General features: G+C 51.4%; 1 protein-coding gene across 3 annotated transcripts in view; it reads left to right on the top strand.

Moving 5' to 3' along the window:
- Positions 1-27445, top strand: part of SCRN2 (secernin 2) — a 169316-nt gene that overhangs the window by 1566 nt on the left and 140305 nt on the right. The window contains exon 1 of one of the 3 annotated variants that reach the window (XM_069751714.1): positions 2576-2711. The exons of 1 other annotated variant lie outside the window; for it this stretch is intronic. In XM_069751714.1, the coding sequence (XP_069607815.1) occupies positions 2668-2711 (44 nt within the window). In that variant the 5' untranslated portion in view covers positions 2576-2667. Of the gene's footprint in view, positions 1-2575; positions 2712-7234; positions 7295-27445 lie in introns of those variants that run through there. One more of the 3 variants, XM_069751718.1, reaches the window with a different exon arrangement.

The following is a 27445-nucleotide window of genomic DNA, read 5'->3' as shown; positions in this document are numbered from 1 at the left end:
AGTGTTTGTTTTTTTTACGTTTACGCTGGTAACCATGGTAAACATCGGGTTACTAAGCGCGGCCCTGCGCTTAGTAACCCGATGTTTACCCTGGTTACCGGAGACCTCAGGATTGTTGGTCGCTGGAGAGCTGTCTGTGTGACAGCTCTCCAGCGACCAAACAGTGACGCTGCAGCGATCGACATCGTTGTCGGTATCGCTGCAGCGTCGCTGAGTGTGAAGGTACCTTAAGTCTTGCAGTCCAATTTAGCTAATCTGCGTAACCGCGGCCCCGTAACTGATTGGCAGCTTGCTGACAACATATAGTGTACACAGGATGCAGCCAATTAGCGGTGTGGATGGGGACAGAGGCGTATCTATGGGGGGGGGGGCATTCTGCCGCCCCTCAGACTGAGTCAGCTGTTCTCTGTGTCGACTGTCAAGCTGACAGCCGGCACAGAGAAGCTGCAGCGCGCCGGCTCCCAACTTGGGCAGACATACCGCATCTGCAGCCTGTGAGGCTGCACTGGGGCCTGGAGATTGAGGGGGGCCACTGCAGGGTGGCTAATAATGAGGGCAATCCCGGCGGGCAGGGAGAGATCCATGCAGCTCCACTGCCTACAAGAGAAAATAGCAGCGGAGCTGCAGCAGCGATCTGTCTTCCTGCTTCCTGACCTGTTCAACGGCCGGCTGTACCAGAGGAAGGTGATGAGCAGAAGGCGATGTAGAGGATGCTGCGGCAGAGTGTGTGGAGAGGTGAGTGGTTGTGTGTGTGTGTGTAAAGGCTGTGTGTGTGTCTGTGTGTGTAGGGGGAGGGGAGGGCAATGATGTGGTGATGGAAAGGGCAAGAATGGGGATGTGGGGAGGAGGAAACGATGGAGGTTGTGGAAAGGGCAATGATGGGGTGGGGGAGAAGGCAGTGATGGAGGTGGTGGAATGGGCAATTATGGTGGTGGGGGGAGAATGCAATGATGGTGGTGGGGGAGGAGGAAATGATGGAGGTGGTAGAAAGGGCAATAATGGGGGGTGGAGGAAATGATGGAGGTGGTAGAATGGACAAGGATGGTCGTGGTGGTGGAAAGGACAATGATGATGGTGGAGGGGGAAAAAGTGATGAGGTGGTGGAATGGGCAAGGATGGTGGTGGTGAAAAGGACAATGATGATGGTGGTGGAAAGGGCAATGATGGGGATGGTGGGGGAAGAGAAAATAATGGATGTGGTGGAAAGGGCAATGTTGGGGATGGTGGGGGAGAAGGCAATGATGGTGGTAGTGGAAAAGGCAATGATGGGAGTGGTGGGGAAGGAGGCAATGATGGGGGTGATGGAGGAGAAGCCTGTGATGGAGGTGGTGGAAAGGGCAATGATGGGGTAGTAGGGGAGAAAGCAATGATTGAGGTGGTGGAAAGAACAATGATGGGGTGGTGGGGGAGAATGCAATGATGTTGGTGTGGAAAGGACAATGATGGTGGTGGAAGAGAGGGCAATAATGGGGGTGGTGGGGGAGGAGGAAATGATGGAGTGGTGGAATGGGCAGTGATATGGGGTGGTGGGGGAGAAAGCAATGATAGTGGTGGTGGAGAAGGCAATGATGGAGGTGGTGAAGAGAGCAATGATGAGGTGGGGTAGAGGACAATAATGGGATGCGGGGGGAGGAGGACAATGAGGGGTGTTGGGGATTGGGATGGGAGGAAGCGGGACTTATAATGGACATGGGAACAGGGGGAGGCGGAGGATGACATTATTATCACTTATTATGTCTAACACAGTCCCTTAGTATAGAGTGTACATACTTATGTATAACACAGTCCCTTAGTATATAGTGTACTCACTAATTCTGTATAACACCATCCTTAGATACATAGTTTCCTCTTTTATTATGTATAACATCATCCCTTATTACAGACCATTCTCTCTAATTATATATGGTGTCATCCCTTATTATATAGTTTCTTCTGCTGTTATGTACAGTGCTGTCTCTTACAGGGGGATTTATTATGTGTGGCGACAAGTTGAGTGGGGATAGGGGTATTTAATATGTGTGGGGAGAATTTCAGTGGGTATGGGGGATTTAATGTATGTGGGGAGATTTGGAGTGGAGATTGGTACGGGGAGTGAGGGTGATGGGATGTGTGTAGACACAGTATGGGGAGTCAGATGAGCAAGCAGTATAGAAATTGAGGGGGTAAATATGAGGAGACAGTATGGTGAACGAGGGATGTGAGAGGAGACAGTATGAGGAGGAAGGGGAATAGTGCGAGGAGACAGTATGGGGGAGAAAAGTGAGTGGGCACAGAATAGAAACTGAGAAGTGGGGGCGTAGTATGGAGGGACATTGTAAGGGCACAGCCAGGAGGGGACAGTATACCAAGGAGGGGGAGTGTGATGAGAGAGTACAGTATAAATACTGGGCCCTATACGGAGGGCACAGTATGAGAGGACAGTGTGCAGAGGAGGCCGGTATGGAAAGGAGAGGTCAGTGTAAAGAGCATGCACCATAAGAGGGACAGTGTGGGGGTCATATTTTGTGCAGAAAATATAGTGAGGGGTAATTTTTTATTCAGGAGCATAATAATGACACTTCTATCTTTAAGGGCATCATGTGGAGATTTTCTGCAAAAGAGCGGAGAAGATGGAAGTCTGCAGAGACAAGCTGTGGATGAGAAAACTCATCATGGGGTCTGGTCAAGATGAAGAAAAAGAGAACGACTCCAGAGGCGACGTCATCTAGAAGGTACCTGGATGTAAATGTTATTTGTGATACTAATTCTCATGTTTTTATTTATGTTAGGAGTATTCAAGGGGATGTCCAGGTTTGTAATGAGTCTGCAGTCATTCTTTATGACTACAGACTTCTGAATTCTCACAGTGCGCCCTGCACGCTGTCAGGATTCTCTCGTGCTGGCGATTTACCTACATGCAGTCATGCGCTGACTAGACTTGTGTGGCCTCAGTGAAAATGAACTGAGTGCGGCTGGGCACGTCTAGTCGGAATGTGGTCAGAAGTATACAAATCGCATTCTTGTGCTGACATGACTGTCCACCGGCAAGGGAGAATCCCAAAAGTGTGCAGTGCATTAGTTGTGAGAATTCAGAAGCCTGCGATGTCAGGATTCAGCTCTCCAGGTTCCAGTAGTCATCACATGGACACTTCACTCATATGCGATTTTCATACTTATGGTCCTGTGACAACGAGCTTCTCTTCCTGCTTCTCTCAGTTTTTCACTGAACATTGAGAGCATTAGGGACAGCGGCTCGTCGGTACATGACTAAGTGTGCAAATCGCATATGTCCTTCTTGGGGGGTTGGGGGGGCAAGATGAATTCTTGCCCCAGGTGCCAGAAACCCTAGATGCACCTCTGGGCGGGGTTATACAGAGCTCAACCTTCTGACCATTGCTACATCTGCAGCAGACAAAACCGATTCTATCAATACTGCACCAAGCAGCCCAATAAGTGAATCATAACTGGAATTGGGGTCTCTGCCCCTACATAATACTGCTCTCAGATTACATAGTAAAAACCTGCTGACAGATTCCCTTTAACATCCTTGACTGAATGAGCACTATCACTGTTGGCTTATTTTTGCTCTGTAATTACTGATTTATGCATAATGTAGTTGTTTCTACAAACATACCAGAACAATTATGCTGAAAACGCGTTAAGAAATAGATCGTCCTTGAAATAAAAAAATTAGATGCTCTTCTGTTTGTTTTGGAAAATTATTTGCAAAGCCAGTATTAAAAATTGATATTCTAAACCTGGATTCACACACAGCATTCTGAAAGTCTATAATAAAAAAAGACACTATGTAAGTGGAAGATGACTAACTTCGCATTTATCACACTGGCACATTTTGGCGCTTTCTAATGCCTTTTATTCCACACCCATTCTAGCTAGGAAACCTTTTTTTTCTCTCTAAGGCCTCATTCAGATATTCGTTTATTTCATAAGAGTTCTGTTTGTGATTTGTACAGATAGAACTCGTACCTATTAATCTATGGAACTGTTCACATGCTCCTATATTTTTGCAGACGAAGTGGTCCACATATGTCATATGTGAGATTTTAATGTGAGTCTTGAATTAAACTTGCCAATGCAAGTCTATGGGTCTGTGAAAAAAATCAGACCGCTTCCTGCTAACATCCATGTGCTGTCTATTTTTCACTCACTGTTTATTAGGAGAGGCTTGAGAAACCTAAATTTTATTTTTTTCACACTTTTTCAACTGAGAAAAACTATGAAACTGACCAAACTATGGTGGTGAAAACTGACTAACACCATTTTTTTTTTTACATGTGAGTTTCATTCAGAAAACTCCTCCATATTGTCATCCATGTGCCATCCGTGGCTTCATCTTTTACATCTGTGTGGCAACTGATTTTAAACATCAACATCTTAAAGTGTACACGTCAAAACTGTCATCTTACCGACTGAAATTACATAGGTCAGTGTGCTGTCTGATTTTTAGGCCACATGCACACATTGAGAATTTGGTGAGGTTTTTTTTACCTCAGTATTTGTAAGCCAAAACCAGGAGTGGAACAATTAGAGGAAAGGTATAATAGAAACATATGCACCACTTCTGTATTTATCACCCACTCCTGGTTGTGGCTTACCAATACTAAGGTAAAATGCTGACCACATTCTTAGGCCTGTCCCACACGTCCAGATAATTCCAGTACCGGAAAAATCGGTACCGGAATTATCCGTGTCCGTGTGTCCGTGTGCTCACGTGACACATCAGTGTGGCACACGAGCGGCGCCCGTGTGCCGCCTGTGGACCACACGGACTGTGCAGGAGAGACAGCGCTACACTAAGCGCTGTCCCCCCTGCGTGGTGCTGAAGCCGGCATTCATCTCTTCTCCCCCGCAGGAGAGAAAAGATGAAAGATCAAGTTTTTGTTATTTTTTGTTAAAAATAAAGTTTGCTGGTGAGCTCCCGCCTCCCATCCCCCGTGCGCCGCCCGGACCCTTGCATAGAAATACTCACCTAGCTCCCGTGATGACTCCTCTCTCCTCTCAGCGCTGGCAGCTTCTCCTGTATAAGCGGTCACGTGGTGCCGCTTATTACAGTGATAAATATGTTGCTCCACCCCTATGGGAGGTGGAGCCGCATATTCATCACTGTACAGTGCGGCACCACGTGACCGCTCATACAGGAGAAGCTGCGACGCTGAGAGGATAGAAGCGCCGAGGGAGCTGGGTAAGTATTTTAATGCCAGCGGGCGGGCGCACAGGGGGTGGGAGGGGGGAGATTACCGGGAACTTTATTTAAAAAAAAAAAAAAAAAGATTTTTCATTCTTTCTCTCCAGCGAACGCTGCTGGAGAGAAGAAATGAATGGGGCTTCAGCACCACAAGCTCGGGGGACAGCGCTTACAGTAGCGCTGTCTCCTGCATGGCACACGGACTGCACACGGACAGCATCCGTGTGCGGTGCGTGTTTTACACGGACCCATTGACTTTAATGGGTCCGTGTGATCCGTGCGTTCCCACAAACACTGACATGTCTCCATGTTTTCCAAACGGACGCACGGTCCGTGAAAAGACGCTGACATGTGCAGAGACACATTGATTTTAATGTGTCTACATGAGTCAGTGTCTCCGGTACATGAGGAAATGGTCACCTCACGTACCGGAGCCACTGACGTGTGAAACCGGCCTTAGTCTGCATGTGGCCTTACTGACACAGCACACGTACGGTATGTATAAATGCTTGTCTGAGCGAACCCTACATTTCTCTGTGCCTGTGTAAACAGGTGCTAGGCTGCAACAGCACAGACAATGAGGAGACAATGGTACTTAAATACTATGCATTTGGCTAACACAGAAGGAAAATCGATGTAAACGATTGTATACACGTTCAGATAGGTGCAATATTATGGCTAACAATAACACTCAGTACACAGTGATGAGTAGATACAATATTCAATGTTTCAGTTATATTTACACTGTACTAATTATATAGTAGTTAAATTACAGTAGATCGGCTCAGAGGCAATGGAGGGTTCCCTTGTTCCAGTAGAGGTTCATGAGCCTTTCCAACTAGCGCTTGCTGTATGTGAGGTCCCTGCTGCCTGAAGCTTCCTGCAGAGTCCTCTATTCCCCCTGTCCTGAGACAGGTATCTGCATGACGGGCAGCTTGAGCCTTTTTACAGGGGCTCTATCATGCCCCGGGCTCCTCGGGTGCTGCTGCATCTCAGGTGTGGCGTGGGCAATGTCTGTATGATCTTATGCCCTCTGGTTCTGCCAAGTGTCATACAGTTCCACTAAGGCCTCGAGCTCCCGGTACCTGGCTACTGCGCTTCAGCTCTGAGGGTGCCCGGTCACAGTTCCCCTCTGAGCCCTGTTCCTCTCCTTTGCTCCTTCCCTTCTGGCTCCTCAATATTCAATCCCTCAGGCCTTTCTCCTTCCAGAGGCTGCATCTCCCTCGTGGCTGCCAGGCCTTTCTGTCTGCACTCAGTTCCAGACTTCCTTCTACTTCAGTGTCTCTGAACAACTAACTGCTTGGTCTCCTAGGACCAACTGTATAGCTCCTCCTCCAGGTCAGGATACATATAGCTTAGGGAAGCTCCCCTGAATCCGGGTCCTGAGCTCCCCCTCCTGGCCTGGGTTTGGAATGCGTTGTGTGTGGGTGCCTTACCTGGTTAAGAGAACTCCATTGCCTCTGAGCATGACATTACTCTCCCCGAAGGAGAGGCAACATCACTGCAGTAGCCGGTCACCTGGGGTGCTGAACGTTGCAAAAATAGCATTAACATAACTTTTTATTACAAGTGCACACAGGTTAAAGTGCAAACTTTTAAATGAACAGGGTGCATTGACCAATCCTGGTCTCTGCTGCGCCTGGTAGTTTTGCTCCAGTCCTGAAAAGCAAAACAGGTACACATATATATTCAGTACTGCTCACGCTACCAGCGCTTGGCTATATCAAAGAGAAAGGGGGCACCGGAACAGGTGCCAAACTATCTACAGTGGGACAAAAAAGTATTTAGTCAGTCAGCAATAGTGCAAGTTCCACCACTTAAAAAGATGAGAGGCGTCAGTTTGTCTCCCATAGTTGAGGTCTACCTATGATGTAAATTACAGACGCCTCTCATCTTTTTAAGTGGTGGAACTTGCACTATTGCTGACTGACTAAATACTTTTTTGCCCCACTGTATATAACAGTTTCCAGGGAACACTTGTCCATATATACTGCAAAGAGAAACATCACTTTCACGCAGGTGAATATCTTTTACTTCTGCTTCTTCCAGGGCAGGTCCTGGCATGTACAGCTTCCTGACTGGGGAAGTTCATTAACACAGGGACAGCAGGTAACTCCTTAGGAAAGTGTTCAAGTTCCAAAGTTTGTGTAGCCCGAGTTTGCTGTCCACTCATAGTGGCTACATGGTCATAAGCATGTTGAATTGGGCACCTTTTTACGTGTAGGGCGTAATATCCCCTTCCTCCATGGTGCCGGGTATAAGTCACCTTGTCACCAGGGTAGAGGTCTGCAGCGCCCCAGGGTCCTGGTCATTGCAGTAATGTCATTCTTCCACCAGGGGGAGTGATGTTACGTCTGAAGGCAATAAAAGAGATCACTTTGCCAGGTATCACAAACCATTCAAACACACTTCACACTCCAGTCCACCAGGGGGAGCCATGCTCCTATTTATTAGGGCACTCTTCGCAATTAGATAAAACTGGTGGTCTGGATAGGAAGTTAGTCAGAAGTTGACTGGGTTTCACCCAGGCAGCACCTGTCAGGCAGACAGAGGAGAGGAGGAACATCTAGCAGTTGCTCACAGAGGGTCCCTGACAGGGGTGGGAGCCTGTCAGAGGCCTAGACAGAAGGCCACGGAGCTGCGTCGGCCCGGTGTGCGGCAGCATCCTAAGGAAGGATGCAAAAGAGAATTGTAGTGCAGGATCCGGTAGCCGGAACACCGAGGGAGCAATCGTCTCCATGCCTTACTCCAGAGACCGGCAGATCAGATAATTCCACGTTACCTGCCCGACCTATACCCAGGAGGCACGGTGGCAACTTGTGGGGGCTGGGGCGTGCTAGAGCCCCTGTAAAAAGCCTCAGGCCATCAGTCATACGGGTTTGTCCTATCCATCTGGGGGACAGAGAGAAAGACATAACATCTAGAACACCACCAATAGTTGTGAGGAGCTTATGAGAGGCTCAGCAGTAAGGTGCTACAACATCCAGGCGCTAGAGGAAGGCTACTGATTTCCACCTGGATAAGGGGACTCTGGATTTGCCTTCAGACCGGCCGGACTCTGCCTACCCTGTGATCTGGTGCTCTGGACTGTGGATGCTGAAGCCTTCAGTAAAGAGACTGCACCCTTGTGTCCTCATTCTTCACTGCACCTCACACCATCCACCATCTACACTCTGGGAAGCCCTGGGGACATACTTCACCTGTGGGAAGGTATACCAACCAGCTGCCATAACTTCACCCCAGCGGACCCCTAAGCAGCGTCTGTCACCCTGACCAAATACCACAGGTGGCGTCCCAAACATTATCCCTTAAAAGACATTTCCCCATTTACAACGGACCTCCCGAGGGCCACAGACCGTACCAAGAACCCCACTGCCCTACGGGGGCGATCCAACTTATGGTCAGGGTGTCCCCTCAAGAGGTGCGATTTCACATCCCTGCGGTTGACAAACAGCTCTCTGTGTCCTATTTGTTCTCTAATAAATCCTCATCCTTTGTCCAAATTGAAGGAGACAACCGTTGCAGATCTAATGAGTACTCTACTGGCAGGTTTAATTGTGCGAGATTGGGCTTTAGCTAACAGGTTCTTTTGTTCCATAGCTTCCCATTTGGTTTTACGCTGCTTCTCCTCCGCTGCTAGTTTTAATATTTGTTGCTGCTTACAATAGTCCTCCTTATCAATCAATTGCACACCATTAGCTGCTGATAGTACCTCTATTGGGAATTCCATAAGATCTGTACTGGGGTGCTTCCAATGAACTGTCTCTTTGGGCCTACATAATTATTATTCATTTTTATAGCACCATTTATTCCATGGCGCTTTACATGTGAAAAGGGAGCAAATATAGACAAATACAATTAAACATGAGAAAAAAAACAAACAAGGCATACAGGTACATAAGGAGGGAGGACCCTGCCCGCTAGGGCTCACCGTCTGCAGGGGATGGGTGAGGATACACTAGGAGGGGGTAGAGCTGGTTGTGCGGTGGTTCAGTAGGTTGAGGATCACTGCAGGCTGTAGGATTGTTGGAAGAGATGAGTCTTCAGGTTCTTTTTGAAGGTTTCTATGGTAGGCGAGAGTCTGATGTGTTGTGGTAGAGAGTTCCTGAGTATGGGGGAAGCACGGGAGAAGTCTGCGATGTGCTTGTGGGAACAAGAGATGAGAGGGGAGTAGAGGAGGAGATCTTGAGAGGATCGGAGGTTGCATGTAGGTAAGTACCGGGAGACCATGTCACAGACGTATGGAGGAGACACGTTTTGGATGGCTTTGTACAGTGGGGCAAAAAAGTATTTAGTCAGTCAGCAATAGTGCAAGTTCCACCACTTAAAAAGATGAGAGGCGTCTGTAATTTACATCATAGGTAGACCTCAACTATGGGAGACAAACTGAGAAAAAAAAATCCAGAAAATCACATTATCTTTTTTTTTATCATTTTTTTTTGCATATTATGGTGGAAAATAAGTATTTGGTCAGAAACAAACAATCAAGATTTCTGGCTCTCACAGACCTGTAACTTCTTCTTTAAGAGTCTCCTCTTTCCTCCACTCATTACCTGTAGTAATGGCACCTGTTTAAACTTGTTATCAGTATAAAAAGACACCTGTGCACACCCTCAAACAGTCTGACTCCAAACTCCACTATGGTGAAGACCAAAGAGAAAGGACACCAGAAACAAAATTGTAGCCCTGCACCAGGCTGGGAAGACTGAATCTGCAATAGCCAACCAGCTTGTAGTGAAGAAATCAACAGTGGGAGCAATAATTAGAAAATGGAAGACATACAAGACCACTGATAATCTCCCTCGATCTGGGGCTCCACGCAAAATCCCACCCCGTGGGGTCAGAATGATCACAAGAACGGTGAGCAAAAATCCCAGAACCACGTGGGGGGACCTAGTGAATGAACTGCAGAGAGCTGGGACCAATGTAACAAGGCCTACCATAAGTAACACACTACGCCACCATGGACTCAGATCCTGCAGTGCCAGACGTGTCCCACTGCTTAAACCAGTACATGTCCGGGCCCGTCTGAAGTTTGCTAGAGAGCATTTGGATGATCCAGAGGAGTTTTGGGAGAATGTCCTATGGTCTGATGAAACCAAACTGGAACTGTTTGGTAGAAACACAACTTGTCGTGTTTGGAGGAAAAAGAATACTGAGTTGCATCCATCAAACACCATACCTACTGTAAAGCATGGTGGTGGAAACATCATGCTTTGGGGCTGTTTCTCTGCAAAGGGGCCAGGACGACTGATCCGGGTACATGAAAGAATGAATGGGGCCATGTATCGTGAGATTTTGAGTGCAAACCTCCTTCCATCAGCAAGGGCATTGAAGATGAAACGTGGCTGGGTCTTTCAACATGAGAATGAACCAAAGCACACCGCCAGGGAAACGAAGGAGTGGCTTCGTAAGAAGCATTTCAAGGTCCTGGAGTGGCCTAGCCAGTCTCCAGATCTCAACCCTATAGAAAACCTTTGGAGGGAGTTGAAAGTCCGTGTTGCCAAGCGAAAAGCCAAAAACATCACTGCTCTAGAGGAGATCTTCATGGAGGAATGGGCCAACATACCAACAACAGTGTGTGGCAACCTTGTGAAGACTTACAGAAAACGTTTGACCTCTGTCATTGCCAACAAAGGATATATTACAAAGTATTGAGATGAAATTTTGTTTCTGACCAAATACTTATTTTCCACCATAATATGCAAATAAAATATTAAAAAAACAGACAATGTGATTTTCTGGATTTTTTTTTCTCAGTTTGTCTCCCATAGTTGAGGTCTACCTATGATGTAAATTACAGACGCCTCTCATCTTTTTAAGTGGTGGAACTTGCACTATTGCTGAATGACTAAATACTTTTTTGCCCCACTGTATGTCATTGTGAGGGTTTTGAACTGGAGTCTCTGGGCGATAGGAAGCCAGTGAAGGGCTTGGCATAGGGGAGAGGCTGGGGAATAGCGGGGAGACAGGTAGATTAGTCGGACAGCAGAGTGTAGGAAGGATTGGAGTGGTGCCAGAGTGCTAGAGGGGAGGCCAGAGAGTAGGAGGTTGCAGTAGTCGAGGCGGGAGATAAGGGCATGCACTATTGTTTTTGTGGCATCGCGGTCAAGGAATGCGCGAATGCGGGAGATATTTTTGAGTTTGAGAGGGCAGGAGGAGGCAAGGGCTTGGGTATGTGGCTTAAAAGAGAGGGCAGAGTCGAGGATCACCCCGAGGCACCAGGTGTGTGGGACTGGGGAAAGTGAGCAGCCGTTGACTTTGATAGATAGGTCTGGTGGAGGGGTAGAGTGAGATGGGGGAAAGATTATGAATTCTGTTTTGTCCATGTTCAGTTTTAGAAAGCGAGCAGAAAAGAAGGCCGAGATAGCAGACAGACCGTGTGGGATTTTGGTGAGTAAGGAGGTGAGGTCCGGTCCGGATACGTAGATCTGCGTGTCATCAGCGTAGAGATGATACAGCATACCGTGGGATTCTGTGAGCTGTCCCAGGCCGAAGGTGTAGATGGAGAAGAGTAGGGGTCCCAGAACTGAGCCTTGAGGAACACCGACAGACAAGGAGTGGAGTGAGGAGGTGATGTAGGGGAGGGAGACACTGAATGTTCGGTCTGTCAGATATGACGAGATCCAGGATAGGGCCAAGTCTGTGATGCCAAGAAATGAGAGGATCTGCAGCATGAAGGGAGTGGTCTACAGTGTCAAAGGCAGAAGACAGGTCCAGGAGAAGGAGGACAGTGTAGTGTCGCTTGCTTTTGACAGTTAGTAGGTCGTTGGTCACTTTAGTTAGGGCAGTTTCAGTTGAGTGATGGCCAGATTGTAACCGGTCAAAGAGGGAGCAGGAGGAGAGGTGGGAGGACAGTTCAAGATGGAGATGTTGTTCCTGTAATTTTGAAGCATAAGGGAGAAGAGATATCAGGCGATAGCTAGACAGAGGATGGGTCGAGGGATGGCTTTTTGAGGATGGGTGTGATCTTGGCATGTTTGAAGGATGAGGGGAAGACACCTGTTGTGAGTGATAGGTTGAAGAGATATGTAAGGGTTGGGATGAAGACCGCGGCAAGGTTAGGGATGAGGTGAGACAGGAGCGGGTCAAGCATAAAAGTGGTGAGGTGTGATCTTGACAGGAGGGTGGAGAGTTGATCTTCTGCCATGGTGGAGAAGCTGGTTTTGGAGGAACAGGTTTGAGCAGCTAAGAGGGGCATTGGGTGCTGTGGGCCACAGCTTTCTCTGATCATATCGATGTTCTGTTAAAAGAAGGAGGCAAAGTCTTCAGCAGAAATGAGGGGAGGGAGGTGGTGTGGGGGGATGGAGAAGAGAATTGAAAGTGTTGAAAAGCTGTTCAGGGTTGTGAGACAGGGAGGATATGAGAGATGAGAAGTTTGTTTTGCAGCAGTGAGCGTGGACTTGAAACTGGCGAGGGACTGCTTGTACTGCATACAGTGGGAGTGGTCTGCACAGTGGGAGCGCTTCCATCTCTGCTCAGCGATCCTGGAAGCTCGTCTCAGTTCTTTGGTCAGGCTGGTCAGCCAGGGCTGCCTGTTGAGTAGGGACTGCATACAGTGAATTGATCTGCAGAGTGGGATCGCTTCCATCTCCGCTCAGCGATCCTGGAAGCTCGTCTCAGTTCTTTGGTCAGGCTGGTCAGCCAGGGCTGCCTGTTGAGTGTACGAGTTTTGCTATGCATGGTCGAGTGTTGCTGTTATTGTGGTGTTATAGAAAGTGGCAACAGCATGTGTGTCATGAAGGGAGGCTATGTCTGTAAGAGGGAGAAAGGACTCAGAGAGTTATTGTAAGTTGAGGTGTTTGAGATTTCTGCGAGGGTGAGTGAGTTTGTGGAGTGGGGGTTGTACACTGGGAGAGGAGAGGGAAGAGAATGTCAGTAGGTTGTGGTCAGCAGGGCTGCCACTAGAAATTTCGGAGCCCCATACTGGCAAAATTTTCAGGGCCCCCTTGAGACTCCGCCCAGGCTCCACCCCAGCCCCGCCTCCACGCTACACCCCTCAAACTGTCCACAGTCCCACCGCTCTCTCTTGGAAAAACTCCACTTCTCACCTATCACACATTAACAGTTCCCATCACCAGATCACACATACTGTATAGCCGGCAGCTTTTGTTTTGGCCAAAAGATTTTTTAAGCCGCCACCATAACACGGTAGACACTTTTGGCCGGGCCCTACTCTACTGTAACCTATTAAATATTTGTTAAAATATGCAATACAATTTAGGTATATTTTTCTTTATGATGATGTTTGCAAAACTGTAAAGCGCTGCGGAATATGTTAGCGCTATATAAAAATAAAGATTTATTTATTTTTCAATTTTTAAAATGACCAATAATATTACACACAAGGAACAAATACCACCGCACCATGACCAGACCACATATTACCACCACATAGTGACTGAATACAATTCTGATCAGTAATAAAAAAAAAAGCATAATACTATCACCATAAGTGCCAGTATTCACAGTAGATCTGTACTTAGTATGCAGTGTCTGTGTACAGATAATACAGTGATCACTGGTGACATTATATACAGGAGCTCTGTATATAGTATACAGTGTATAGTGTCAGTGTATAGGTAACACTGACTCACCAGTGACGTCTCTAGGTGAAGTCCTTCATCTTTCATCCAGCACAGACCGCCATCACTTCATCCAGCCAGGACTCGTCTCTGCAGGAAATAACACAGTTATCTCGATCTCCGCTTGTAGAACACATTACTTAATTTTTCCCAACTTCTACATTACACCACATGAAGAAAAAGAGGCGACATGGTATCTCTCTGCACAGTAACAGGACCGCCCCCTCATTTAAAACAGTATCCTCAAAAAATAAAATAAATACGTAACTGCAGTAATAATATCCCTAAATTAGTCCCTATGGTAATAATATTCCCCATCCTGGTCACCGTGTGTCTCATTTCTGGCGTCAGCCATATGTTCTCCCATCCTGCCCTCATGAGTATCCATTCTGCCCCATATGATCTCCCCATCCTGACCCATCTGTCTCCATCATATCCATCCTGCCCCATGATCCTGCATGATTTGTCTCCAATTCTGCCCCCAGTGTCTCCAATCATGCCTCCTGTGTCTCCATTCTGCCCCATCTGTCTCCAATCCTGCCGCATCTGTCTCCAGTCATGCCCCCATATCTTTCATCCTGCCCCGTGTCTCCAATCATACCCCATATCTCCGTACTGCCCCTGTGTCCAGCGTACTGCCCCTGTGTCCAGCGTACTGCCCCTGTGTCCAGCGTACTGCCCCTGTGTCCAGCGTACTGCCCCTGTGTCCAGCATCTCTGCCCCAGCGTGTCCAGCATTCTGCCCCTTTGTCCAGCATTCTGCCCCTTTGTCCAGCATTCTGCCCCGGGCACCCCACCCTGGATCGCCACTCTCAAAAAAAAAAAAAAGAGTTCTTACCTGGCCGTGCTCCTGCGGCGGGCGAAGCTCACTTCCTCCACGCAGGTGACGGACGCACTCGCCGGCGGCTGACAATGACGTCAGACGCCGGCGAAGTGCGACTGCGAACTGCAGCCACTTAAGTCAGCTGCCCGCACGTCAATAGTGTGCCGAAGCGCCTGCAGGGGGGGCCCGGTGAGCAGATGAGACGGGGCCCGACGTGGGCCCCCTCTGCCCACCGGGCCCCATATGCCAGTCATGGCTGTAATGCCCTGATGGCGGCCCTGGTGGTCAGACAGGGGGAGGGGTGAGTTAGCTAGATTTGTAAGGGAGCAGATGCGGGTGAAGATGAGGTCCAGCGTGTGGCCATCCTTGTGAGTGGCCTCAGAGGACCATTGAGTGAGGCCAAAGGAGGCAGTCGGTGATAAAAGTTTAGAGGCAGCTGAGGTGGAGGTGACAATGGGGATATTGAAGTCACCCATGATGATAGTGGGGATGTCAACAGAGAGAAAATGAAGTAGCCAGGTGGTGAGGTGGTCAAGAAAGGTTGAGATGGCTAGTTCTGGGGGGTGGTAGATGACAGCCAGCTGGAGGTTGGAGGGGGAATAGATGCGGACGGAGTGCACCTCAAATGAGGGAAGAGCAGCGGAGGATGTTAGCAGGATTGGAGTAAAGGAGCAGATGTCGGACAGGAGCAAGCCAAGCCCTCCACCGTGTTTGTTGCTGGAGCGAGGGGTGTGAGAGAGGTGGAATCCGCCATAGGAAAGCGCAGCTGGAGAGGCTGAGTCAGAGGGGGTGAGCCAGATTTCAGTTATCCCAAGGAAGGAGAGTTTGTTGGTGATGAAGAGGTCATGGATAAATGGAAGTTTGTTGCAGACGGGGCGTGTGTTCCATAGTGCTCCAGGTAGGGGGACCGGAGGAGAGGGGGCTGGATGGATGGGTATGAGGTTATCATAGATGGGAAACGTGCCGAGGGTCGTGGCAGAGGGTCAGAAATGAGTGTGGGGATGTGTTGAGGAGGGCCTGGATTTGGGGATATGTCACCAGAGATGAGGAGTAGCAGACAGAGCATTAGAAGGTGTGTGTGTCTGGAGAAAAGGATTGTATGTGGAGGAACAGTTCGGAGGAGAATGTGAGATGGCTGGGGAGGATGGAGTAAGAAATGACTAGTTCTTTACTAGGTGGAGGGATTGCAGGAGATTGTAAGAAGGTAAGTATTATGGGGGTGAAAGAGAAAAGAAACCGAAACATTGTAGAGGTTTGGTATTCTGTTACCTTCCAGTCAATTCCAGTCCAATTCAGTCTAATTCAAAGTAATTAAAAATATGTAATTTAAAAGATGGAAGTTAAGATTAAGACTGCTCACTGCTAACACTGCTCACAAGCTGTGAGAGAATGCCTTCAGGGGCGATGTTACTGGGGTCATTGGCTCAGTGTCAGTGTATCACATGCATCAGTCATACGATCCCAGGTTATGGTCGTCGTAATCTGTTTAAGCATTAAAGTTAGTGGAGGTGCTAGTGGTCCCACTAAGGTGTCTTCAGCTACCGGGGCAGTTAGCATACCTGTCTCGCCGGTGCCGGTGTCCTGTTTCATCTCCGCTGGGGCCTGGCGTGCTGTCTGCAAGGCCTGGTGCTGTGGCATGGTCGTCTCCAGTTGCGGTGTCTCGCTTTCTGGCTGGGCCTCACTTTTCGGCTCCATCGGGGCGGCAGTCATGAGGTCCAGGTTTTCCGTCAATGGCATCTCCTTCTCCAGCAGCGTGTCGGTTTCCCGCTCCACTGAGGTCAAAGGTGCAGGTTCTGTCGGGCCGGGAGCGCGGCTGGGCAGATGTCATTCTTCGAACCAGGGATTCTTTCCAGGCAACCACCGCTGTCATCTGAGTCTTTAGAAGATGCTGGGCCAGCTCCTCCATCTCTGCAGCGAGGAGCTCTGGGTCCAGGGTAGGTTGCAGGTCCAAGGTTTCTTGCCGCTGCGGACCGGGGACATCTTTTAAGGTATCTGCTGGTTCTGGCAGCGCTTCTCCGCTGTCCACCGAGGTCTTGACCAGGTAGCGCACGGCCATCCTGCTGCCACGCTGTTGCACATCCTTCTCCGTCTTCCCTCTATAGCTTTCTGGGCGGTATCTCTTGCCTTTTCCCGCTGGCCATCTCCAGGGGCGGATCAGTCCTGGTGACGGACATGTTTTTCTGGCATCAAAGTGCAGTGGGTGGATCCAGCTTTCGCACCGGTTCTTGAACCCCACCCATGGCAACACATCTTTTTCTGTTCTCTGCCCGCCTCGTGGTACAGCAATGGCGGCCATATTACAATTTCACACAGTATAACACAGTCCATGGCGCACAGGACCCATTTCAATGTATCGGTCCATCCTGTTTGTGACGCCAAGTAATTGAAGCGTCCCAACCAGGGCAGCGGGGTACTCGGTACTGAGTCCGGTCTTAACCCCTTTCTGACCTCGGACGGGATAGTACGTCTGAGCTCAGATCTCCTGCTTTGATGTGGGTTCCGGCGGTGAGCCCACATCAAAGCCGCGACATGTCAGCTGTTTTGAACAGCTGACATGTGCGTGCAATAGCGGCAAATGGAATCGCGATCCACCCGCCGCTATTAACTAGTTAAATGCCGCTGTCAAACGCTGACAGCGGCATTTAACTACGGCTTGCGGCCAATTGGCCGGAAATGTGCTTATCGCCGACCCCGTCACATGATCAGGGGTCAGCGATGCATCGGCATAGTAACCAGAGGTCTGCTTGAGACCTCAATGGTTACAGATGCCGGCTTACTGTGAGCGCCACCCCGTGGTCAGCGCTCATAGCAAGCCTATAATTAAGCTACATAGAAGCGATCTAATGATCGCTGCTATGTAGCAGAGCCGATCAGGCTATGCCAGCTTCTAGCCTCCCATGGAGGCTATTGAAGCATGGCAAAAGTAAAAAAAAAAAATGTTTTTAAAAATCTGAAATAACTTACTAAACTAATCAATACACTTAAGGGAACATAATAATGTATAACAGAAGAAAAAAAACCCCATAAAAAGTTAGATACTTTATTAGATAACAATAATTAAGGACATACAGGTAAAAACCTCAAAAAAACCCTATCTACTCCATCCGTCAGTCCTACAGGGGAGAGGATATAATCCCCTACAATACACCCTAACACATACTGGTAGAATGCCCCTCATAAACCATATATAGACATATGTGATTTGTGATACCAAATAGCAGCTATAAGGGTGTATTGATATAAGTGAAAGTTACCCTAACAGCTACAAAAAATAAACCTAAAAGCTGATGCTACCTAGATGCGGAGGTTGGCACCCTAAGAGAAATAACGAGAATGGCGCCCCCGCTCGTGCGATGACTATCCCTGGTCTCCTACCTTCCCCCTATAAGAGATAGGTACAGAAACAGAAGGCCAGATGGCTGAGAATAACTTGTACAAATATGTGATATCAATAATATAGCACCTCTGGCCCTCCCCCACAGTGTGATGTAAGACCAAAGGATAGATATATTTACCAACTATAGCATCACTATATATATAATAAATAGCAGATAGCAACTAATAGGACAAGCAGAATAAGCCAGTACTCTTGTTGGCTCATGGATAATACAAAGCCAACACTACTAAGGACTAACTAATAATATACAAAACATATACACCACATAGATATATAACACAGCGCCACCACATATATCTGGATACAAAATAAATCGATACATACAGCAGTGTGGATAATACAGTGAATACACCATAAAATCAAAATAGTAATGATATACTTATCCACTGCATTCAACCGTCCACAGCTGATAATAAATCCAGATGTCGCGGCTCAAACCATGATGACTGGGCAAATAACACCTCCAGACAACCTCTCGACGCGTTTCCCCCACCAAGTTGGGTTCATCAGGAGAGACTAGATGACAGCATGGCAGTAATAAATTGCCCTATCTTTGCAATTTATTACTGCCATGCTGTCATCTAGTCTCTCCTGATGAACCCAACTTGGTGGGGGAAACGCGTCGAGAGGTTGTCTGGAGGTGTTATTTGCCCAGTCATCATGGTTTGAGCCGCGACATCTGGATTTATTATCAGCTGTGGACGTTTGAATGCAGTGGATAAGTATATCATTACTATTTTGATTTTATGGTGTATTCACTGTATTATCCACACTGCTGTATGTATCGATTTATTTTGTATCCAGATATATGTGGTGGCGCTGTGTTATATATCTATGTGGTGTATATGTTTTGTATATTAGTTAGTCCTTAGTAGTGTTGGCTTTGTATTATCCATGAGCCAACAAGAGTACTGGCTTATTCTGCTTGTCCTATTAATTATAGTGCTTTGGAACAAAGCACTGTATTGTTATTCCACCGTAGACAACTTCTTATTATAGTGCTTTTGTAAAAAGCACTATATTGTTATTCCCCCGTAGACAACTTATTATTATTATTATAGTGCTTTTGTAAAAAGCACTATATTGTTATTCCCCCGTAGACAACTTATTATAGTGCTTTGGGACAAAGCACTATATTGTTATTCCACCGTAGTCAACTTATTCTTCTTATTATTATTCAGTCCGCAATTAATGCGGCCCGAACCGCTGCACGCACAGACTCCAGTGAGGTGTCATTTCGAAGCCAGCGTTCCTGGCAGGTGTGCTAAGTATTTTTCGTGTCGATCGGATTTGTAGTTTTGGCGCAATTGGCGTTTGAAAATTTCGTCTCAATGCATTTCAATGGGAAATTGTTCCAACAATAAGGGATAATGGCTGATTTCTGAGGCAATTTCAAAATAACTGCCAACTGCCACCTGGCTGATTAGCTCATTGCGATGTGCAGTCAGACCCAGTTACTATGCCAACGCCTACGAACTCTACATGACCCCACCAGGACACAGTTTTGCCAGATAATATCAGCTCTTAAAGTGACCCGCGCACCAAATTGGCACCTGAGGTGCGCAGCCCACCAAATCGGACCCGAGTGGCCCCGCCCACAAAATCGGACCCCGAGTGGCCCCGCTCGCCAAATCGGACCCAGAGTGACCCCGCCCACCAAATCGGACCCGAGTGACCCCGCCCACCAAATGTGACCCAGAGTGACCCCGCCCACCAAATGTGACCCAGAGTGACCCCGCCACCAAATGTGACCCAGAGTGACCCCGCCCACCAAATGTGACCCAGAGTGACCCCGCCCACCAAATGTGACCCAGAGTGACCCCGCCCACCAAATGTGACCCAGAGTGACCCCGCCCACCAAATGTGACCCAGAGTGACCCCGCCCACCAAATGTGACCCAGAGTGACCCCGCCCACCAAATGTGACCCAGAGTGACCCCGCCCACCAAATGTGACCCAGAGTGACCCCGCCCACCAAATGTGACCCAGAGTGACCCCGCCCACCAAATGTGACCCAGAGTGACCCCGCCCACCAAATGTGACCCAGAGTGACCCCGCCCACCAAATGTTACCCAGAGTGACCCCGCCCACCAAATGTGACCCAGAGTGACCCCGCCCACCAAATGTGACCCAGAGTGACCCCGCCCACCAAATGTGACCCAGAGTGACCCCGCCCACCAAATGTGACCCCGCCCACCAAATGTGACCCCGCCCACCAAATGTGACCCAGAGTGACCCCGCCCACCAAATGTGACCCAGAGTGACCCCGCCCACCAAATGTGACCCAGAGTGATCTCGCCCACCAAATGTGACCCAGAGTGACCCCGCCCACCAAATGTGACCCAGAGTGACCCCGCCCACCAAATGTGACCCAGAGTGACCCCGCCCACCAAATGTGACCCAGAGTGACCCCGCCCACCAAATGTGACCCAGAGTGACCCCGCCCAACAAATGTGACCCAGAGTGACCCCGCCCACCAAATGTGACCCAGAGTGACCCCGCCCACCAAATGTGACCCAGAGTGACCCCGCCCACCAAATGTGACCCAGAGTGACCCCGCCCACCAAATGTGACCCAGAGTGACCCCGCCCACCAAATGTGACCCAGAGTGACCCCGCCCACCAAATGTGACCCCGAGTGGCCCCGCCCACTAAATCGGACCGCGAGTGGCCCCGCCCACCAAATCAGACCCAGAGGTGCCCCGCCCACCAAATCGGACCCAGAGTGACCCCGCCCACCAAATCGGACCCAGAGTGACCCCGCCCACCAAATCGGACCCAGAGTGACCCCGCCCACCAAATGTGACCCAGAGTGACCCCGCCCACCAAATGTGACTCAGAGTGACCCCGCCCACCAAATGTGACCCAGAGTGACCCCGCCCACCAAATGTGACCCAGAGTGACCCCGCCCACCAAATGTGACCCAGAGTGACCCCGCCCACCAAATGTGACCCAGAGTGACCCCGCCCACCAAATGTGACCCAGAGTGACCCCGCCCACCAAATGTGACCCAGAGTGTCCCCGCCCACCAAATCGGACCCAGAGTGACTCCGCCCACCAAATGTGACTCAGAGTGACCCCGCCCACCAAATGTGACCCAGAGTGACCCCGCCCACCAAATGTGACCCAGAGTGACCCCGCCCACCAAATGTGACCCAGAGTGACCCCGCCCACCAAATGTGACCCAGAGTGACCCCGCTCACCAAATGTGACCCAGAGTGACCCCGCCCACCAAATGTGACCCAGAGTGACCCCGCCCACCAAATGTGACCCAGTGACCCCGCCCACCAAATGTGACCCAGAGTGACCCCGCCCACCAAAGGTGACCCAGAGTGACCCCGCCCACCAAATGTGACCCCGCCCACCAAATGTGACCCCGCCCACCAAATGTGACCCCGAGCGGCCCCGCCCACTAAATCGGACCGCGAGTGGCCCCGCCCACCAAATCGGACCCAGAGGTGCCCCGCCCACCAAATCGGACCCAGAGTGACCCCGCCCACCAAATCGGACCCAGAGTGACCCCGCCCACCAAATCGGACCCAGAGTGACCCCGCCCACCAAATGTGACCCAGAGTGACCCCGCCCACCAAATGTGACTCAGAGTGACCCCGCCCACCAAATGTGACCCAGAGTGACCCCGCCCACCAAATGTGACCCAGAGTGACCCCGCCCACCAAAAGTGACCCAGAGTGACCCCGCCCACCAAATGTGACCCAGAGTGACCCCGCCCACCAAATGTGACCCAGAGTGACCCCGCCCACCAATTGTGACCCAGAGTGACCCCGCCCACCAAATGTGACCCAGAGATACCCCGCCCACCAAATGTGACCCAGAGTGACCCCGCCCACCAAATGTGACCCAGAGTGACCCCGCCCACCAAATCGGACCCAGAGTGACTCCGCCCACCAAATGTGACTCAGAGTGACCCTGCCCACCAAATGTGACCCAGAGTGACCCCGCCCACCAAATGTGACCCAGAGTGACCCCGCCCACCAAATGTGACCCAGAGTGACCCCGCCCACCAAATGTGACCCAGAGTGACCCCGCCCACCAAATGTGACCCAGAGGTGCCCCGCCACCAAATGTGACCCAGAGGTGCCGCGCCCACCAAATCTGACCCAGAGGTGCCCCGCCCACCAAATCTGACCCAGAGGTGCTCTGCCCACCAAATCGGACCCAGAGTGGTCCCGTCTACCAAATCGGACACAGAGTGGCCCCGCCCACCAAATCATCCCCTGAGGGGCCCCGCCCACCAAACCAGCGCCTGAAGGGCACCCAAGTGTGAAAGTCTTGCAGGGGCAGCCCGGGCACCATTACAAAGCACTATCTGTAGTTCCTTCAGGAAATACCCATCTAGTTATTATTATTATTATTATTATTCAGTCCGCGATTAATGCGGCCCGAACCGCTGCACGCACAGACTCCAGTGAGGTGTCATTTCGAAGCCAGCGTTCCCAAGAGGTGTGCTAAGTATTTTTCGTGTCGATCGGATTTGTAGTTTTGGCGCAATTTGCGTTTTTCCCCTGATTGGAATGCAATTTCTCTATGGGTAAATTTTCCTATAAGCTTATAATGGGCTGATTTCTGAGGCAATTTCAAACTAACTGCCAACTGCCACCTGGCTGATTAGCTCACTGCTATGTGCAGTCAGACCCAGTTACTATGACAACGCCTACGAACTCTACATGACCCCACCAGGACACAGTTTTGCCAGATAATATCAGCTCTTAAAGTGACCCGCACACCAAATCTGACCCTGAGGTGCCCAGTGCACCCCCGGTCCCGTGTGTGAAAAGTAAGTGCACCCCCGTTCCTGGTGTGAAAAGTAAGTGCACCCCGGTCCCATGTGTGTGAAAAGTAAGTGCACCCCCGGTCCCTTGTGTGAAAAGTAAGTGCACCCCGGTCCCATGTGTGTGAAAAGTAAGTGCACCCCGATCCCGTTTGTGAAAAGTAAGTGCACCCCCAGTCCCGTGGGTGAAAATTAAGTGCACCCCAGTCCCGTGTGTGAAAAGTAAGTGCACCCCCGGTCCTGAGTGTGAAAAGTAAGCGCACCCCAGGTCCCGTAAGTGAAAAGTAAGTGCACCCTCGGTCCCGTGGGTGAAAAGTAAGTGCACCCCGGTCCCGTGTGTGAAAAGTAAGTGCATCCCTGGTCCCGGGTGTGAAAAGTAAGTGCACCCCCATTCCCGTGTGTGAAAAATAAGTGCACCCTCGGTCCCGTGGGTGAAAAGCAAGTGCACCCCATCCCGTGTGTGAAAAGTAAGTGCATCCCTGGTCCCGGGTGTGAAAAGTAAGTGCACCCCCGGTCCCGTGGTTGAAAAATAAGTGCACCCTCGGTCCCGTGGGTGAAAATTAAGTGCACCCCAGTCCCGTGTGTGAAAAGTAAGTGCACCCCCGATCCCGTGGGTGAAAAGTAAGTGCACCCCCGGTCCCGTGGGTGAAAAGTAAGTGCACCCCCGGTCCCGTGGGTGAAAAGTAAGTGCACCCCCGGTCCCGTGGGTGAAAAGTAAGTGCACCCCCGGTCCCGTGGGTGAAAAGTAAGTGCACCCCCGGTCCCGTGGGTGAAAAGTAAGTGCACCCCCGGTCCCGTGGGTGAAAAGTAAGTGCACCCCCGATCCCGTGTGTGAAAAGAAAGTGCACCCCCGATCCCGTGGGTGAAAAGTGAGTGCACCCCCGATCCCGTGGGTGAAAAGTAAGTGCACCCCCGATCCCGTGGGTGAAAAGTAAGTGCACCCCCGATCCCGTGGGTGAAAAGTAAGTGCACCCCCGATCCCGTGGGTGAAAAGTAAGTGCACCCCTGGTCCCGTGGGTGAAAAGTAAGTGCACCCAGGTCCCGTGTGTGAAAAAGTAAGTGCGCCCCCGCCCCCGAATCGGACCCCGAGTGACCCGGACCCCCGAATCGGACCCCGAGTAGCCCCGCCCCCCAAATCGGACCCAGAGTGACCCCGCCCCCCAAATCGGACCCAGAGTAACCCCGCCCACCAAATCTGACCCAGAGTGACCCCGCCCACCAAATCTGACCCAGAGTGACCCCGCCCACCAAATCTGACCCAGAGTGACCCCGCCCACCAAATGTGACCCAGAGTGACCCCGCCCACCAAATGTGACCCAGAGTGACCCCGCCCACCAAATGTGACCCAGAGTGACCCCGCCCACCAAATGTGACCCAGAGTGACCCCGCCCACCAAATGTGACCCAGAGTGACCCCGCCCACCAAATGTGACCCAGAGTGACCCCGCCCACCAAATGTGACCCAGAGTGACCCCGCCCACCAAATGTGACCCAGAGTGACCCCGCCCACCAAATGTGACCCAGAGTGACCCCGCCCACCAAATGTGACCCAGAGTGACCCCGCCCACCAAATGTGACCCAGAGTGACCCCGCCCACCAAATGTGACCCAGAGTGACCCCGCCCACCAAATGTGACCCAGAGTGACCCCGCCCACCAAATCGGACCCAGAGTGACCCCGCCCACCAAATGTGACCCCCGCCCACCAAATGTGACCCAGAGTGACCCCGCCCACCAAATGTGACCCAGAGTGACCCCGCCCACCAAATGTGACCCAGAGTGACCCCGCCCACCAAATCGGACCCGGAGTGACCCCGCCCACCAAATCGGACCCTGAGGGACCCCGTCCACCAAATCGGACCCTGAGGGACCCCGTCCACCAAATCGGACCCTGAGGGACCCCGCCCACCAAATCGGACCCAGAGTGACCCCGCCCACCAAATCGGACCCAGAGTGACCCCGCCCACCAAATCGGACCCAGAGTGACCCCGCCCACCAAATCGGACCCAGAGTGACCCCGCCCACCAAATCGGACCCAGAGTGACCCCGCCCACCAAATCGGACCCAGAGTGACCCCGCCCACCAAATCGGACCCAGAGTGACCCCGCCCACCAAATCGGACCCTGAGGGGCCCCGCCCACCAAATCGGACCCGGAGGGGCCCCGCCCACCAAATCGGACCCAGAGTGACCCCGCCCACCAAATCGGACCCAGAGTGACCCCGCCCACCAAATCGGACCCAGAGGTGCCTCGCCCACCAAATCGGACCCTGAGGGGCCCCGCCCACCAAATCGGACCCGGAGGGGCCCCGCCCACCAAATCGGACCCGGAGTGACCCCGCCCACCAAATCGGACCCAGAGTGACCCCGCCCACCAAATCAGACCCAGAGTGACCCCGCCCACCAAATCGGACCCTGTGGGGCCCCGTCCACCAAATCGGACCCTGAGGGACCCCGTCTACCAAATCGGACCCTGAGGGACCCCGTCCACCAAATCGGACCCTGAGGGACCCCGTCCACCAAATCGGACCCTGAGGGGCCCCGTCCACCAAATCGGACCCTGAGGGGCCCCGCCCACCAAATTGGACCCTGAGGGGCCTCGCCCACCAAATCAGCACCTGAAGGGCACCCAAGTGTGAAAGTCTTGCAGGGGTAGCCCGGGCACCATTCCAAAGCACTATCTGTAGTTCCTTCAGGAAATACACATCTAGTATTATTATTGTAATCCGAACGTGGTAAACTTATTATTATTAGGCTTTTTTCTGCAATTAATGCGGCCCGAACCGCTGCACGCACAGACTCCAGTGAAGTGTCATTTCGAAGCCAGCGCCCATGAGAGGTGTGCTAAGTATTTTTCATGTCGATCCGATTTGTAGTTTTTTTTTAAAAATCGCATTTTTTAAAAAAAATTTCCCATAGGAAATAATGGCGAACTTTCCATTATCCCCCACTTGACCTTCCAAAGATGGCAGCTATGCAAATGTACAGTGTCCATTTTAGGACATGATCATTTATCAAAGTCAAACATCAGAATAAAGTGACGATAACACCCTCTCGTCCCGTGTATGAAAAGTAAGTGCACCCCCGGTCCCGTGTGTGAAAAGTAAGTGCACCCCGGCCCCCACATCGGACCATGAGTGACCCCGCCTCACAAATCGGATCCCGAGTGACCCCAACCCCAAATCGGACCCTGAGTGACCCCGCCCCCCCAAATCGGACCTTGAGTGACTCCATCCCCCAAATCGGACCCCGAGTGACCCCGCCCCCCAAATCGGCCCCCGAGTGACCCCGCCCACCAAATCTGACCCAGAGTGACCCCGCCCACCAAATCGGACCCTGAATGACCCAGCCCACCAAATCGGACCCCGAGTGACCCCGCCCACCAAATCTGACCCAGAGTGACCCCGCCCACCAAATGTGACCCAGAGTGACCCCGCCCACCAAATGTGACCCAGAGTGACCCCGCCCACCAAATGTGACCCAGAGTGACCCCGCCCACCAAATGTGACCCAGAGTGACCCCGCCCACCAAATGTGACCCAGAGTGACCCCGCCCACCAAATGTGACCCAGAGTGACCCCGCCCACCAAATGTGACCCAGAGTGACCCCGCCCACCAAATGTGACCCAGAGTGACCCCGCCCACCAAATGTGACCCAGAGTGACCCCGCCCACCAAATGTGACCCAGAGTGACCCCGCCCACCAAATCTGACCCAGGCGTGCCCCGTCCACTAAATCTGACCCAGAGGTGCCCCACCCATCAAATCTGACCCAGAGGTGCCCCGCCCATCAAATCTGACCCAGAGGTGCCCCGCCCATCAAATCTGACCCAGAGGTGCCCCGCCCATCAAATCTGACCCAGAGGTGCCCCGCTCACCAAATCTGACCCAGAGGTGCCCCGCCAACCAAATCTGACCCAGAGGTGCCCCGCCCACCAAATCTGACCCAGAGGGGCCCCGCCAACCAAATCTGACCCAGAGGTGCCCCGCCCATCAAATCTGACCCAGAGGCGCCCCGCCCATCAAATCTGACCCAGAGGTGCCCAGCCTACCAAATCTGACCCAGAGGTGCCCCACCCAGTAAATCTGACCCAGAGGTGCCCCGCTCACCAAATCTGACCCAGAGGTGCCCCGCCCACCAAATCTGACCCAGAGGTGCCCCGCCAACCAAATCTGACCCAGAGGTGCCCCGCCCATCAAATCTGACCCAGAGGCGCCCCGCCCATCAAATCTGACCCAGAGGTGCCCAGCCTACCAAATCTGACCCAGAGGTGCCCCGCCCAGTAAATCTGACCCACAGGTGCCCCGCCCACCAAATCTGACCCAGAGGTGCCCCGCCCACCAAATCTGACCCAGAGGTGCCCTGCCCACCAAATCTGACCCAGAGGTGCCCGCCAACCAAATCTGACCCAGAGGGGCCCCTCCCACCAAATCGGACCCCCAGGGGCCCCACCCACCAAATCGGACCCCCAGGGGCCCTGCCCACCAAATCGGACCCAGAGTGACCCCGCCCACCAAATCGACCCAGAGTGACCCCGCCCACCAAATCGGACCCAGAGTGACCCCGCCCACCAAATCGGACCCAGAGTGTCCCCGCCCACCAAATGTGACCCAGAGTGACCCCGCCCACCAAATGTGACCCAGAGTGACCCCGCCCACCAAATGTGACCCAGAGT

This window comes from Ranitomeya imitator, chromosome 2, assembly GCF_032444005.1.
Source record: "Ranitomeya imitator isolate aRanImi1 chromosome 2, aRanImi1.pri, whole genome shotgun sequence".
NCBI classification, from domain to species: domain Eukaryota; kingdom Metazoa; phylum Chordata; class Amphibia; order Anura; family Dendrobatidae; genus Ranitomeya; species Ranitomeya imitator.
Note: the sequence above shows the minus strand (reverse complement) of the source record. Positions and strands in the feature narration are given on the sequence as shown.